Source organism: Dermacentor albipictus, chromosome 9 (assembly GCF_038994185.2).
Source record: "Dermacentor albipictus isolate Rhodes 1998 colony chromosome 9, USDA_Dalb.pri_finalv2, whole genome shotgun sequence".
NCBI lineage: Eukaryota > Metazoa > Arthropoda > Arachnida > Ixodida > Ixodidae > Dermacentor > Dermacentor albipictus.
In genome coordinates this window covers 115,279,373-115,296,273 of record NC_091829.1, presented here as the reverse complement: position 1 = coordinate 115,296,273, position 16,901 = coordinate 115,279,373, and the positions used below count along the sequence as shown (strand labels likewise).

Below are 16,901 nucleotides of genomic sequence, written 5' to 3'. Positions count from 1 at the left end.
TAGCCTTTGCTGGATAACTCGAACTTGGCTGGTCATCATGTAAGCGTCCGACCCCAATGGTGATTGCAGTGGTGTCTTCCATAGCGGCAGTGTCCGTCTTTGTAGTGCTAGTGCACACTGAAATGTGCTGAACACACGTCATCTTCCATCAAAAGTGCTCGCTTCTGGCCTGCCTCAAGAAGATTTGAAAGCGAACAGCAGTACCTCACAACGATTGTGCAATTCCGCACGAAACCAAAACTGCGCTTGCAGCAGCCTATCCTCAGAGCTAACCTAGCCAGCGCCAGCGCCATTGCTACCCCAAGATGGCATCCATAGACGCTGACAAAACGAGCTTGCGCATCGCATAATGACAACGATGCGCTGCTTGCAGTCTTATTCAATATTCAAGATGTATTGTTGAAGTACGTGTAATGCATTGCATACAACATATAAATACAGAAGGATGTCTCAAAGTTGCAAGACTGAGAGTGAGACCTCATATAAAACCATACACCAGACAGCAGCATTTTGGCAAACAGTGGTTAACACAGAAAACTGAGTTATAAAAATGTTCAGTAAAGCGAAAAATAAGACATGTATACATAAATAAAGATTTATGTGAAAGCAAGTTCAAACCTTTCAAGTTCATTCCTGTAAAAGCAAATTCAAACAATCAGTTTTTTTTACATGTTAAGCTAGCAGCAGCAAGTTGCATCACACAATCTTAATGTTCCGGAGAATTGTATGCATCGTAGGACAACTAGCACAGTGGCTAGTCTAGGCGTGGGCCACCGTCCTGTTTGTGATTGTTGTGGAGCGCTTGATAAATGCAGAATGTCAAGTGCGTTTTAGACCATATGGAGGACAACATGTTGTGGTTCATTATAGATAGTGATGAAGTGCTGTTTAAGAGTGACAAAGATGGCATTATGTAAATAAATTTCCTTTCTGTGAAGGTAAAGTTTGCGAGCATTGTCTTCTTTCTTAGTGTCACAATCCTAGGCACACTACGTATTCCTTGCCGAAAAATGGGTGCGAGTTCAATTTTTACTTTGTTTAATTAAGAGCCCTAACATCACTTTTATGTTAGTTTCCTACTTTCGACTCATAAAAATTAGGTGCCTGTTTGATCCAGTGACACGTTAGAATTGGAGCAAATACTGCCAAATGATTCAACGGTATGTTCTGGTGTTTACTTTGTCTCTCGTTTAATTTGACTAATTTCATCGGTCCCATCACGGTTGAACTAATGGAAGTCAATTGTATTTGTGTGAATATTGGTGTCCCACAAAATAATTAGTAACAAAAAGTGCTGCGGTGGAAGCAAACTACTACTGGTCTCTCCCTTAATCACATTCTTGCAATAAAATAAAACAGATGCATCATGGACACATTTGAATTTTAACGAAGAATTCCTTTTTTTTTTCACCCTGCAATTTCATAGCGGGATCAGTTCACGCAATGTTTTTGAAAGATTGCAAGTGTTGGACGGTGACGCACATACCGCATGTCGCCACATTTAAATGCACCGTAATCGTGAGCTCACCCGCAGGCAGGTGCTTGAGGTGGTTGTTGGAAGCGTCGAAGGTGACCAGTTGCGTCAGCTTGCCTATGCCCGCTGGAAGCTCCCGGATCTTGTTCTCCCGCAGGCTCAGCATCGTCAAATTCTGCGCAGATGAACCCGTGAATGGGGCTTATCACTGCCTCACTAGAAATAACCAATAACGTGAAAAGTTGGCACAACGCAGAAATAAGTTACGCCAGATTGACAGATTACGCTTGCGATGGACCACTGAGACTGTGTCGGTCTTACCATTGGTGGAGGCTGACCTCGCTCCCCCCATCTCTGTGCACTTTTGAATGCTTATTTGGCCACGGAAATGTCTAGGAGCTCCAGGACAACGAAATGGCAAACGAAAATTCCTACCAAGTTCCTGAGCCCCTGTGGCATACTCAGCATGACATAAGGCAAAGGACAGATTACAGCTTCATTAGGAACAGCAATGTAAATTCACATTAACATCGGCAAACAGTACTTCAAAAGATAAGTCTCGGCGAATGCTTAAATGCATGATACTAAGCATAACTTGAATAACTTTTTAAAAACATGTACTTGATATTGTATCTAGTGATGAAGTATATGCAAAAAGAATATTATTGCCAATTTTACTGTGGCAGAACCTTGAATAGCGAACTTTACATATAACTCAAATCCCGACTTTAATGTTTAATTGTTCAAAATTTTAGGTCTGCATTATAAGTGCAAAAATACGGTACGCAATCCTTTGAGTGAGCAGGAAGACGGTCCAAATGTTGTATAAGGTTTGCAATGTCACAACTCTGAAGTGACAGCATGACATATGGCACACTTAGCATGAATTTCATACCTGGAAGTAGCAAGGGTATTTGTGCCACTTTGAGCAGGACATGCAAATAACCTAGGTTTTAACAACAATATTAATTAAAATGTTGAAACACAAGTAAAAGGTGACAAAAAGAATGCTCAATGTCCTCACCGTTAAATTGGCTATGTTCTCGCTGACTTCTCGTATCCTGTTGAAGCGCAGGAACAGCGTGGTCAGCGATGTCAACTTGTACACAACTTCGGGGATCTGCAAACCACAAATCCAGGGAAGGCAATAACACTCACTGAGACAGGCCTGATTGAAAATAAAAGGCAATACAACTGAACCCGGATATGCCGAACCAACAAATAACAAATTATATTGTGTAGAACAAACAGCTGTCAAATTTCCTCGAAAATTTTTGTGCAGTAGTTCAATCTATATACCGAATTACCTATACAGTCGAAACCCGCAATAACGAAATCCTGCAACAATGAAATTCTCCCTACAACAAAATATTTTCGTATTCCTGGCAAACGGCCGTAGGATTTAATGCATTTCGTACCTCTCAGCAACGAAATGTCGCTGCAGTCCTGCTTCAACGAAATTTGCGTGGAACGTAAGCCAGCACATTACCCACTCGTGCAAGGCTAGGAGGCTCCAAAATGTGCTCAAATGCGATTGTTTTGCACTAAAATTTCGTAAAATACCACCACATTACACTTGTGTGGGTGCTGCCATTTTTGTTTACAGAAACAATGAAGCGCCGGAACCGATCGCGCCAGAAACACATCATGGCCGCTATCTTGTTTGCTGATCTCCCGTTTGAAGTGGCAGGCATGGTGCAACCAACATGTAACGACAGTTTTTGCACACCTGCTAGGCGAGAACGTAGATCATTGTTTGAAACATGCATTCAGTTTGTGTTTCCCGCAGCTGACAACTCAGCGCCGCCTAGACCAATCACGTGAGGCGAAACTGAACGCAAACTGAACGCGTGCTTTGAACAACGATCACTGATCGCGGCATTGCATTGCATAAGGTGCGCCCCGGTGAGAAAAATGCAGCAAAAACAAGGAAATACACGGAATTGTTTATGGCACTTGCGATGGCGGTCGCAACGTGGAGTGCCACGCATTGGGCCATCATTGAGCGATTGTCCGGGAATACGCATCCCTTGCTTCAGGAACGCTGGTTTTGGTGCCACACGACAGGCATTGGGTGCAGTTTCGGCGCTGGACGAAGATTTGCACCAAGGGGCCGTAATCTCTACCGCTTGCCTTTGGGTACGGAAGGTACGATCACTTTTGTACTCAGCACTGGATGCGATGCGTCAGTGCCTACGGGCAACAGCGTGCGTTGTAGAAATGCTGCTGCATGCGCTATCGCTCTGCGTCCAGTGCCGAGTCACACAAGATCGCGCAAAAGTGATCGTATCTTGGAATGCAGATGATCGAGAATACTGCTCCACGGCAATGCTGCCACTGCTGATCGACACATGCGGTGTGCTTTGTACTGTCGTCAATGCGGTTCTATATCCTTGAGCAAAGCTTGCCAAGGTAGGCTAACGGAATTTTGACAGTGAAGCGTTGTTCTGCGATGCATTGCCTACCTGCGCTGTCTCTTTCCACAAGAAAAAAATTCTTGCGAAAGCAAATTTTCTCGCGTTCCCTGCCAATTTCGTTATTGCGCGGTTCAACTATACCACTTTTTCTTGCGATCTCCTTCATATTCGATATATCCAGGTACAGTGCAGTCCATTTATAATGATACCACATATAACGATATATCGGTTATAATGATGGGTCGACATGAGAGTGTCATTTTATGCATTAGGTCTATGGGGAAAAGAACTATTTATAACGATAGGTTATTCACCGCATATTGGATATAACGATTAAAATTTTGCCGTCTGGACGGCGTTTTGCGTGCCAAATAAGCGTAACATTTGCATTGCTTAGTTCCCTGAAACGAACGATGTCGAGACGAGGCGATGTTTACCTCCGTAAATTCGTATCTGCCGCCATTACCGCGCAGCACATCCCGCCCCGACCGTGCACCGGAGAGTACCTGAGTAGGCGCGTCAGCCACAGCCGCTCCGAAAGAGAGAGAAAGAAAAAAAAAAAAGTGTGAAGTGAACCGTTGATTGCACGCTGCTTTGGTGGCGTCAGCCTGCTATCGCAAGAGAAAGATGCATGGGGCGGGCACCACCGCGCCGCTTCGCTTGTCACTTTTCTTTTCTTTCTCTCTCTTTCGGAGCGACTGTGGCCGACGCACATGAAGCAGCCAGCGCCACAAGATGGCGCTAGCTGCTTCATGCGCGATGATTGAAAGATAATTAAAAAAAGATAAGATAATAAAAAAAACTACCATAATGGCTCATTTTTTATGTGGTATGTTTTAATAAAATGTTTAGAACACAAACACATGTCTGCAAGTAGTGGGGAAAATCTAATTCAATAAAAGTGATGGTAAGAGGATGCCTACCACTTGAGGTGGGCTTGCAGTATAAGCGAAAAGGTGGGAACTGCCCATGACGAGATGAGGTTGTCAAAGATCACTTAAATGGTTAATCCATTCTGAAGCGCTTCAATATATAAGAGTGCACGGCTACAAATGTTGCAGAGGAGGTACCTCGTTGAGCTTGTTGTGTCGGACGTCAAGCACACGTAGTTGCTTAAGGTTGGCGAGGGTGTCTGGCAGGGTGGTGAGGGAGTTCTCGGACAGCGCCAGCGTCTCCAGGTGGATCAGGCTGCCCAACTCGTCAGGCAGCGTCGCCAGCTTGTTGCCATACAGGTAGAACTCCTCTAGGTGGCTCAGCTCCCGCACTGACGACGGCAGTACCGTGATCTGCGTCCAGGCGGGCAGGCAGGCCCGAGTCAAGTCTTTGCACTGACCAATATTAGCTTGCTGCGCAAAGGCTAAACTTAACAAAAAAAAACCGTTGATTAATTGGATTTGTGAATTTACATATGTGAGCTAAAAAAATCAACAAGACTGGTGATTTAAGTACAGGCTTCTAATTAGAAGAAGAAAAAAAAAAAGAATTGCAATGTTTGAACATACAGTTGCCTGTCACCAACACTTCCCAAGTGGATATCAGACACACCAAGCTCATGCTGACATAATTGAATGCGAGGCTGCCCAACTTATTAGCAGTTATGCGAGTTGCAGTAACCTCTTCTGTGGCTGCACTGAAGAGGTGCTCGTGTGGGCGGCTTGTGTTCCAAGAGACCCAGAGGTGTCGTGTCAGAGCATATATGCTCAATCAGTTGTTCCCTACTTCTTGCAGTTAAACAAGTGCAGCGTAGGTGTCGGTGCCAACAGTTGCACGATTTTGCTCCTGCGAGCTCAACTGATTGATTGCAAAAAAAAAAAAAAGAATTCATTGTAATTGAAGCCTCAAGCAAATAGTTGGAAGGTTAATTGATGAGTTGCACAGCCCTAGTCATTATTCATGCTCCTCATCGCCATTTTATCATCAATGTCATCAGCCTGAGGCTTCCGACAATACGCAAATCCTGCGAGTGCTGATATCTTTGAGAAACATTAGACATTTGCGGTAATTTTAGATCTACGATAATTTGTTATAGTATAGGGATCAGTCTTTGTCTTTTATAACACACATATAGCATGCTAAACTAAGACTTCCTACCATTTGCTGTACTTTCCTCAACTTTATTACCTCTTACACTGAGTGAGGAGGTCCCACCCAACAGTTTTCAAACTATCAGACCCCAACTGTATTAATAATACTGTATGTACTCTCTCTCTAGTGAGCAACTGAATAAACATGAACTTGAATTGTACGTGCTCCACAGGGTTGTGAAGCTACGATGAAGCAAAAATCTGTCTGCGACTTTTCTCCCGCTTTGGAATTTCTTGAATTTTTGCTGCAATGTGGGAGAAAATATAACATCAGAGAATTTAGGCAGTCAATAAAAATACAGGCGGCATGTTGTGGCTCCGAGTTCAACTATGACCCATTACTACAAAGGTTGACTATGCCAGTCTTAGGTGCTTGTGTGAAGGCTTGAGCAGCGAGGTTACCTTTATCAACAGCCAATCATTATTTTTTGTGCAAACACCCCTACACGATACAAAAACGTTCCTGACACGTTGAGTATGAACGCAGCATCGCACGGTGTCGCCACTCGCTGCTGCTGTTGTTGACATATTTGATATTTTGTAAATGGTATCTTTTGAGCACAGACAAGACTAAAACTGTCAACAATACCTTTTAGCAAGACAATGGAACATGCTATATTTCCAAGGCTCACAAGCATGGTCAATCACCCCTTGCGTGTTTAAGCCTCTGCCACAGGTTTAATGACTTGTCCCTTAAATGCTCAATTACCGTGCCTGCTGATTACCTTTCGCTCTGAGAGAGTCATTCTAAAGCCACGCACCTGCAGCCTGTACTCACTCTGCGTATGTTAATTCCTTCTTCATTAGAAGAGCAAACAACTAGAATCATCTGCACACCATTTCAAGTGACTCACTGAGGGCTTCCTGCAAATTATGCAGCAAACCCTGCCCTCCAGTGATACTCTACACGTCAGGGACATTTGAGGTACCAGAAAGGCAAATAAATAAATCAGCAGAAATTATTGGGATGTGATTGCCAGAGTCAAACGATAACTTCCTTGTAGAGCTGCTGAAACGTGCTGCTGGGAACACTTATTGGTTAGCTGTATTGGTGTAACATTATGAGGCATCAAGAATGCCGTAATGTTGCAATGCCTCCAGAGTTGGTCTGCATTAAAGCCTCTACAGATGCGTACTATGCACTGGTGTCAGGGTCGGTCCGCAAAGTCGCCACCTCCGATTACACCGTTTCTGGGATTGGTCCCGTAGCCATCCATGCAAAAATGGAGGAAAGAGCCAAAGAAAGGTTCATTTTTTAAAACAAGACAGCGCTCCACCACTCACACTCGATTTGCTGAGGTCCAGGCGTGTGGCACCTTGGTCCCGACAGCGGCAGAGCTCCTTGGATACATCCTATAGAGAAACGACCATCAAAGAAAGAAGAAGAGGGCGAGAAAATGTCAGCAAAAATAAGACAAGGCGTTCATCAAGGTAAGCACATTTGAGAGGTTCAATAAAGCACAGGCAGCTCTCAAATAGATGCTAAAGAAGGATGGTGCCAGGCACCATCATTTTACTTTTTGGCAGGGTTCTTCTTTCACCGAAATATCACTGTCATCTAATTATCACTTGGCACTTTGACATTGTCTGGAATGTATGGTTGAACATGCCCATATATCAAACGAACCTTATCCGAGAGTTTAAATTTGACGACCAATGATGGTAACCCCTGCTATCATTACGATCCGAGTGTTGCTTGTCTTTTTGTATACAAGTCCTTCTGCACTATTCCTGCTCTAAATAGAGCCAATAAAATACGAGGTACCTTGAAATCGGTGCCGTCACACATGCACACCTGCACCACTGTTCTGCCCCGAAATCCTAAACTGGGAAATTTGGACTTCATTTTCACAAGTTCTCAACCTTAATGCATTAAATGCACGGAACTGCAATTTTGAAAAAATACTCTACCAGTCGCAGGAAAAGACACACCCTCATTAAAAATCCATCCCGAGGAACCCTTCACTACCATACTTTTACATTTGAAGAAGAAAAAAATCAAGACCAACTGGTTACAAAGACAGATTTTCACAGCATCGAGCTGTGAGCTATTCAGAAGGAAATTAACATCCACAGAAAGAATGTCACATATTTTTTTGTATCTTCGTAAGCACACACTTTGTAAAAATAAAGGTGGTGTTCAATCAGCAGGTGAAACTCCTGCAAAATTTCTAGCCTGTCCTTACACTGCATCTGCCCTCAAGACGTATGCGCACCAAGCAAATATCAACTAGAACAGCACAATACCGATTTCATGCAGTACTGGTGCAAGGCACAGATCAAAATCGACATGCAAGCCACGTGCAAGTGCATTTGCGAACCCTTAAAAAGCCCACTAATAAACACCATCCAGACAAGAAAGTTTAGTGTCACTTTGAGTGAATATGTTGTGCATCACCGTGTACAAGTTACGAAGTAGGGTAAAATGGAGACAAACGTTGACTTCCAACAATTATGCCAAATATCATTCTACCTTACTTTTCAGTTTGGCAGCTTTCTTGTATTGCTCATCCATACATTAATATCTAAGTTTTGATTTCTTTATAACATTATCAATTAAAAAAATTGTACTGCTGCTGGCTTCTTTGCTTATCCCCCGTAGCAGATAAGAGCAACTGGTTGGAAACAAGAGCTGAATTTTACTGGCAAAGTTAGTGAATGTTTATACAAGCAAACCAAGATAATTACAGCGATATATTATAGACACTTTATCAAAGTCATAGTCAATTTACATCCCATACACACAGGCAAATTTAGTGATAGAGCAGATGCCCTTTGCTGAAGCATCACATTGCCGGCTGCTACATGGGAAACAAAAGTGTCATTTGAAATGGATGGCAATGTCAGGGTAAATCAGTAGGCACATTACATATTTGTTAGTTGAGATATTTGCTAAATAACACTGTTATAGTTGAGAACAGTATTTAACATTATTTTAGTGTAAATAGAGTAATTCATTACAGCAGCAGTAACATGGTTAGTTGTCCCAAGACTAGCATAGAAAGAATGGCTGCTTACATTGCTGATAGCCTGGGCAAACTTATGAGACTTAAAATTACAAAAAAAGAAGTAGTTTCAGAGTTGGTGCTGTCCCACCACTGACTATTACTTCATTTTTGAAGCACTGCTGTCGAGGCTACTGTTGCGGCTCGAGGTGGCATTTGGGCCAGGAACCCACCAAGCCCATTAATGAGTATGTCAGGTAGTAGGAACGAAGGAAAAGAGGGTTTAATTTACCCTATTTACACTGGCTCCAGATACGGAAGCCCACACCATGCAGGAGCATATTAAACGTCTGAGTTCACATCAGGACAGCACACCCTCCTTTTCATACCATTGTCTTCCTTAGGGAACCAGACTAGGGAACCTGATGACTGCATTGTGGCCAATCACAATCGTCGAATCAGTCACAAAATCCCTCCCATGATGCACCGTTCCGCCGAAATCCGCCTCCCATGTTGTACCTTCACCTCCACATATGGCGCAAGCACGCAGCAATCTGAGAATCCGAAGTCGAACCAGTTTGCAAGGCAGCATTCGACGCTAGCTCCTTTCATCAATTAGTCCAGGTTGTCAAGTTCAGCGTAAAGGGGTCTTTTGTTGACCCGTCAACAGTCGGTGTCAACGTTGCATCGACTTCTAGACAGGCACTGATGAGGGTGGGAGGTTGCTTTGAGGTAAACGTCTTAAGAATGTTCATCGTCATATTGCGACATAATACCACACACATTTAATGCAGCGCAGTGAGTCCAATGAATGCACTCTCTGGTGAAAGTGTTCAGCAGTGACTGTCACCAAATCTTTCCAAGAAGGAACCTGTGACTGACAGAAACGGCCAAGTGAATTCGCTCAAAGTGACACTAAATTCGTTGACCTGACAGCTGTCTTACACCACCCGACAGGGGTGTAATGTGGGGCAATATTTGCTGGCAACATGAAATGGGAGAGGGGGGGACGTGGGAAAGGGTGGGGCCCGCTTACCGTCTTGACCTTGTTCGAGAGGTTGTTGAGCCACTCGTCCATCTTAAATTTCACCCCGGCCATGATGCGCTGCGACGAGCTGTGGCACTGTGCATACAGCTACAGTGCGCATTTGTCGTTTTGTTTCATTGATATTTTGTTTTTTTGTGAGGGGTGAGGTCAGGGCCGGTGCGCAGGTGCGAGGAGCAAGAGGGCACGAGAGTAGACGAGCATGGCGTGCATGTGGGGGAAGACAATGTGCAGGGGGTCAAGGTCAGTGAACGAAACTAAACAATGGCAAGAAGTGGGCAGCACAAAGAAAAAAAAAAGCACCACATCAACAGCCAGCCAGTGCGAGTAGTGTATTAAAAAGAAGCAGAAAGACTCCCAGACCAAACCTCGTGTTGCTCCATATGCTGAGAAGAGTTGCATGTTTGTTTTTTATGCTTGCATTTCCATTTGCCAAGAAGCATGGTACATGGCTAGAGATACAAACACGGTGAGTGGGAAAAGCCGCAACCAATAAAAAAGGGCTCACAAAAACAAAGTTGGCGATGGCACTGTCACTATGTCACAGCAGTTCGGCACCTTCTTCTAGTGACCAATGCCCAGACAACTGCTTTTGAAATCAGCCTGGTCTTTCTTTTTTGGGCACAAAATTTTGGATAATGATAGAAGAAATGAGATGACAGATGAGTGCTAGTGGTAATTCACCCCCCGCCCCAACTTTTTCGTTCTTCAGGTGTTTCGACAGATGATCCTTGTGCAGCAAAGGATTCTGTGTTAGTCAATGTGTCGGAACATGCTGGATATAAGCTTAAGAACCATAGCTCAAATGCGCTTAGCATATTTTATATTAGTATAACCCTTCAGATCAAAGTCATTATGGAGAGGGTTGGTTAGATCCATTTCAATAACTTGTGCAATATCACCTAATACAATGTGCTAAGAAAATACCCATATATGTATGAAAAAAAAGGGGAACTAGGATTACTTCAGTATACAATGCTAGCTAGTGGGTAACAAGACTGCTGATGACTGGCGACGGGGACATGCAGACCTGCAAAGTGGTCCTCAAGTTGTACCACATAAATATAACTGAGCATGCATACTAATCAGAGGTGTCATAGCAAGCTTGGCTTCTTCGAGCGTGATGTGTCACTTCACCTCACAACCTTGCTCAATTTTGTGCACAGGACGGCAAATCTCAATGCGTATCGACTTTCTGTGGGGGTATACACAGTTAAATCTAAACCAAACCAGTCGTGCACCGAGTCTGGTTAACACTAATGCAAGAAAAGTCCACTAACAACAAAAGCAACCAGAAAATTGCGCACCATTGTAGCCTAGGCAAGTGGGTGGATGCTAGGGACTGCTCTACAGCAGTTGCACAGGAGTACAAACTGTGCCAACACAGCAAGATCTGGTATACTTCACATTTTACACTACTTTCTCAACTGAAAACACAGCATACAACATGTTACAAAACTACAGTATGGAAAACACCAACACGCTTTGTACTTCCCCGCCTAGGGGCAACGACATTGGGCTAAGATTTTACGTCCATAATTTCTGTAAAAATCAAACCATTCAACTGTTTGACTTTAAAATTAAAGAAGTTTTTTTGCGGATTTCTGTTAGTTTAATATGACCTGATATCAGCTGGTAACTAATGTAAGTAAAAGAACAAAATAAGAGCACACTCAATGAGGTTTCAGACTACAGAAAATTTATCATGGTGCTACGGCACACCATTAAGGCTGCTACAATTGGCCAGCGGTGGTAGTGACCTTCTAGCCTCTCCTGCACCACTGTGAGAAATCACTTCGTGAAGCTGACAATGCATCCCCCTTGGACAGACCTGCAGTGACAGCAAGGCGAGACACGTTTGGTGGATCGAGTGTTTGTTGCTTCACTGTCGCCGTCACGGAAGATGAGAGTAAGAAACTCCTGGAAAAGGGTGTTCTACATTGTTTCCTCGCGGACTCTGGTAACTGCAATGGTCGTTTCACAGACGCTCCAGCTAACTGATGGGTAATCCCAGGAACCAAGACGGGTCAGCTTGAGTCAAGCATGACAATCCTTGTCCATGAAGCTGCTGTCCTTTCTGTGTTCAGTGAACAAAGGTGCGGGAGTGATTGTGAGAACCCTCACCATCAACGCGGGTCCTTCGACAACTTTGGATGCTCCGATTGGATGAAGGGGGGCGGCAGATTTCCCTGCCCTAGGGATCTAGGGAGGACAGAGGGGGTTTAAGCAGACTTTTTTGGCTTCTCAGGGGGCTTCAATTCAGACGTGCTAAACTGATCAGACATAACGTTCTCCACTCTTCATGTAAATAAACCCAGTACACCTCGTTCTCAATGCTAACATGTCCCTCCCTTCAACAATGTCCTTAGTGTGGATGAATCAGACGATGGCATGGGCCAGCTACACCTTTTGAGATGTCCGACCATAACTCTCATTAGCCATTATGACTACCAGCCAGGAAACCTACCAACTGTTAGTGTACTATATAGTTAGACCTTTATCTCACATGCAGCATGGATAGGCCAGCAGTTGTGAAGGCTGGCAAATGGTTGTAGCAGTTGGTTGGTTGGTTACCCCAACCACCGGTTTCAATCACAGCACACAAAAATGAAAGATCGTGCAATGCTTGGCACAGAACTCAAAAGCACACTGACAAACGCCAAAATCGGGCAGCCACAAGCTGGCATGCAAAACTCTGTGAAACAAGAATGCAGCAGCCATGCTGTCTTCAAGCAGTCACAGCCCATAAGATAGATTTACATATGCACAAGACACTCAAAGAAAGGAAATACACACACTGCTCTGTCCTCTTTAAAGGCAAGGTAATGAGTGAAAATAGTTCATGTTTCACTCTGATCAATAATCTATCAATCTAACTTGGCTTAGTGTTTTCCTTTAGTGCCCCTCCCTTTAAGAATATCGGTCAATTCACAACCAGAAAAGGAATCCTCTTCACTTGTAAGTGCTTGATCATATTGCACATTTCTGACAGATTAAGAATTAAATTTTTTCTGCAGCCGACCTTTATGTATATTTTCACATGCAGATGCAATACAGTATATTTGGCTTGCATTAGTATAAACGGCCCACTATAAACGAAAAAAAATATATAAAAAATTGCACATTCTTGGGTGACCTTGCTTAGGCTTCAATATGCGACATCTTGTGCACCACAAAAGAGAAATTTGAAAGTTGGTCTCAGCCAAAGATAATAGAGAACAAAAGAAAAATGTTACCTGTTCTTTTGAATGAATACAACAAGACTGGAGTTGATATTTTAACAACTGCACAACAAAAACTTAAAAGTAAAAGCTTATTTTCTCCTCAATGTAAATAAATTAGTTCCATTTCAGCAATAAATCCTTGTGTTATTGTTGTGCCAGTCAATGCATCTGTGTCTTTTTGTCCATCTAAGCATTTTGTTAAGCTTCCTTTCTTGCACCACCTAATATGTGGTTTTATATATACTACATGCTGATTGCATTGTACAGGGAAAAGGGGGAGGTTCTGTCAAGCTGTTCTTTGGGCAGCTTCTACCATACTTTTGATGGAAATGAAATGCTGTTGTAAATGCTATAACATTCAGCAACTGCAGCATAGATACAAAATAGCCAGCGTAACCTTACTCCAAAGAAAACTATAGTAGGGTAAAATTTTAGAAAAGAGGGGCATTTACTCCTCCAAGGCGGATGCACATGAGCCTCCACCAATGGGCACGCACTCCAGCTAGGTGCATGCCCAGCTAGGTGCGTGCCCCCAGCTAGGGCCGGATGGCCGGTGACCCCGCTGATGAAGAAGCCTGCACTTCGAATTGGGCCAAATCGTGTCAGTCGTGCGTGTCTGCCCCTCGACAGAGTGAACTCCGAAACTGTTTGTGGTGGTCCACCATGCTGGAAATATTGCGAGCTTACGATGCACCATTTGTGCCACATGCGTTTATTCTGAGCCGTGATCCGGCAACGAAAGATTGCAGAGAGCTTTGCTGCCGCTGCTCTATGCTTCGTCTGAAAACAGGATCTTGCGGTGACACACTGCTACAGACAAACATCCTGCATGTTTGTTCCATGGTGTTTTGTTTTGCTTGAAAGTAAAGTTACGACGAGGAAAGTCTGATAACGTCTGGTGCCTACTGTTAGTGGCAGGCGTGTTTGTGTACTGCGTCAGGGTAAAAAAAAAAGTGAAAAGGAAAGAAAAAAAAAAACTATCACACCCTTGAAAATAAGTTCGTGAAAATACAAAACCCAAAAGATGGAAATCTTATACTATTTAAAGCAATGAATGAAGCATTTATTGCATCTTTCCTGCCTCGATCGTCTTCTTGGCCCTGTTTGTAATGGTTTTGATAAATGCACATTTAAGTACTTGTTAAATAGTGACTGATTAATTTTAAGTTCGGAAAATGAGTAGTAAATGTACTGCGTACATGTAAAGCAGTGCAAAAGCCACGCAGAGCTGCTCTTTCTATTATTTTCCCTTTCAATGAAGCTAAAAATCACATGACGCGCCGTACTGTAGAAGGCACGCGGTTACTTTACTCCAGCAAACCAGCGTGTGCTGTAGCATTCCAATCGCACGAGCTCTACCAAACCAGTTGTCAAATTACAGAAGTATTTATACTGAGAATTACGCGTTTTAGAAGCATGGCTTTTTTAGCAGAACTATTTCAGTCACAGAGGCAATCGGCTGTTGCACTTTGGTCATATGGGTGGGGCCTCCCCTTCTTTCTAAAGTTGTACCTGACTATAGATCTTTCATCTACACTATTTGTTATCCCTGCAACTAACACTAAGAACCTGTCAGTAACACAGTTGTAAGCATACGCCACGCATTGCCAAGCCTAATGTATGCAAATCCTCTTACTTTCTGCAAACAATGACTGGAACAACTTGCCAGAAACTATTGTTATACATGAAACCTTTAGACATGTACAATCACCCCTTTCTTATTGTTGTCTTGCTCTCTTGCAGTTCTCGTCTGCTCATGCCGAGAACAGCTTCTACTGCGTGTGTTCTATGCTATGGTTTTTTTTTTCCTGGCTGACATTTTAGACCACAGATCTGGATTTAGATTTGATACATCTTGCCTTATTTAGGATGCATATAATTTCTGTTATTTTGCTTTTATCAAGGCACATACCAAATGGTTTTCATGTTTTATTACTCTATCGTGTTGCAATGAGGCAGAGAGCTCCTCAAGCTGTTTATTGCGGCCTTTTGCTCAATTATCTCTATTTATTTGTGTAAATGAAAAAAAAAAGAAGTTTAATTTGAGTTCTGTGACTCACGAGATCAGCTTGGATAGAGCCCTTCTTCTTGGACGTCGGCTTGGGCTTCGTTGTCCCGGGATGCGTGACAGTCACCTGTTTCGGCCTCGCTGCATCGCCGCTTCCGAGTGACCCTGAGCTCAGCTTTTTCTCCTAGCAAAGGACGAGGGCAAAAGAGGAGGAGAAGGGCACAGAAACGCAATAACGTAAGCATCAACCACTTAACAGGAAATTTTTTAGACAGCCACGCGACGGTACACATCCGCTTATCTACATTGTGCAATCTACAATGCACCCTGCGCCACTAGAGGCACAAATCTGCTATGAGCGCTTCCTCACCGATAGAGGGGGTGGGGAGTGTAGAGGACGAAAAGAAGCAGAAAGCAACAACGGCCACACAAAACCAGTGTAGCCTGTCAAAGTCAAATCTATTCGCAGGAACAACAGCAGCGTAGTAACACGCCATCTGGTGAGCAGAGCAAGCAGTTTTCAGTAGTACATGCTGCACTTCCACACTGACAAGCAAACTGAGCACTCATCTTGAAGCACTGGTACCCAGCTTCTGAGAACCTGACTGGCACCGGCCAACTAGAACATAGGAGAGTATGTGCTCTTTCGCATGCACATGGTCACAGACTTGGCCTGGCTTGACACATTGAGTTAAAGGTTAGCCCTGATGCAGGTGCGTGTTTGTTGTCTTCCAATAGGTTGTGTGAAATCATTGAATCCCTATGGTATCATTACCTTAGCTTACAACCTACAACATTACTAGTTTACAGCAAATACCTCCTGTACTTCCACGCACAACACAAGGGAATGACTACTCATGCGACAGCAGGTACGCTTCTCGCTGAGGTGAGAGAGAGCGAGAGAGACAGAAAAGAAAGGTACTAACAATGACACAGACAGTGCACACTGCACCAAGTAAACAGCAGAAGCAGACGGCAGGAGCAGACACATGCTCTGAATCACATGACTGACAGTGTTCATAATCTTATCAGTGCAAATATTATGTATGCATTCTTCCAAACTTAATCAATAAATGCGAGTGAGTGATTCCAAAGCAAAGCAGGGCTATGAGGGACACCATGGTGGAGGGCTTCAGGTATTTTTTTATTTGGCTACCATAAAGAACCCAGAGGGCATTACATAGGGGGGGGGGGGAGATTACAATGAATGGGGGGAAAATATCTAAAATACAAAATTCAATAAGAAAATATAAATTTCAACATGAAAATATTAACAAATATCGGTTAATTCTGAACATGTGAGGGTCCCTAAACGCCAACTCTGGTAGCACTTTTTTACGATGTCAGGATAAGTGCTTTTTCAAGATAGATTTCTTTATTTCCAGAATTACAAGTGTTCTGGTGGATCCCAAAGGCTGAAAGCTGTTGGAAAAACAGATATAACAAATGACAAAGATCCTCCTGTCATAAGTAGGGAGGGCCAATTTGTTAAAAACTTGAAAATCATTTTGAACAATAAAAAAAAAGTGCCAAAACCATAACTGAACTAGGTAGCCTGGAGGGCTGCCTTCATGTGGTGACTTCGATGCCTACTCGTCTTGAAATTGAAGAGTGCTACAGCATCCTCCTTCAAGTGCCTACCTTGGTATGGCTTTGCAAGTCCAAAAGCTTCCATAAAGTTCAATATATAAAGAACTTAAGAAA

At 43.3% G+C, this 16,901-nt stretch overlaps 1 protein-coding gene across 5 annotated transcripts in view; it reads right to left on the bottom strand.

Annotated features, from left to right (window-relative positions):
• Positions 1 to 16,901, bottom strand: part of LOC135913571 (leucine-rich repeat protein soc-2 homolog) — a 125,014-nt gene that overhangs the window by 33,736 nt on the left and 74,377 nt on the right. For 4 of the 5 annotated variants that reach the window (XM_065446079.2, XM_065446081.2, XM_065446082.2 and 1 more), the window contains 6 exons: positions 15,250 to 15,381; positions 9,957 to 10,055; positions 7,260 to 7,328; positions 4,962 to 5,177; positions 2,499 to 2,594; positions 1,529 to 1,649 (listed from right to left, as the gene is read on the bottom strand). In XM_065446079.2, the coding sequence (XP_065302151.2) occupies positions 1,529 to 1,649; positions 2,499 to 2,594; positions 4,962 to 5,177; positions 7,260 to 7,328; positions 9,957 to 10,055; positions 15,250 to 15,381 (733 nt within the window). The remainder of the gene's footprint in view (positions 1 to 1,528; positions 1,650 to 2,498; positions 2,595 to 4,961; positions 5,178 to 7,259; positions 7,329 to 9,956; positions 10,056 to 15,249; positions 15,382 to 16,901) is intronic. The other variant, XM_065446080.2, reaches the window with a different exon arrangement.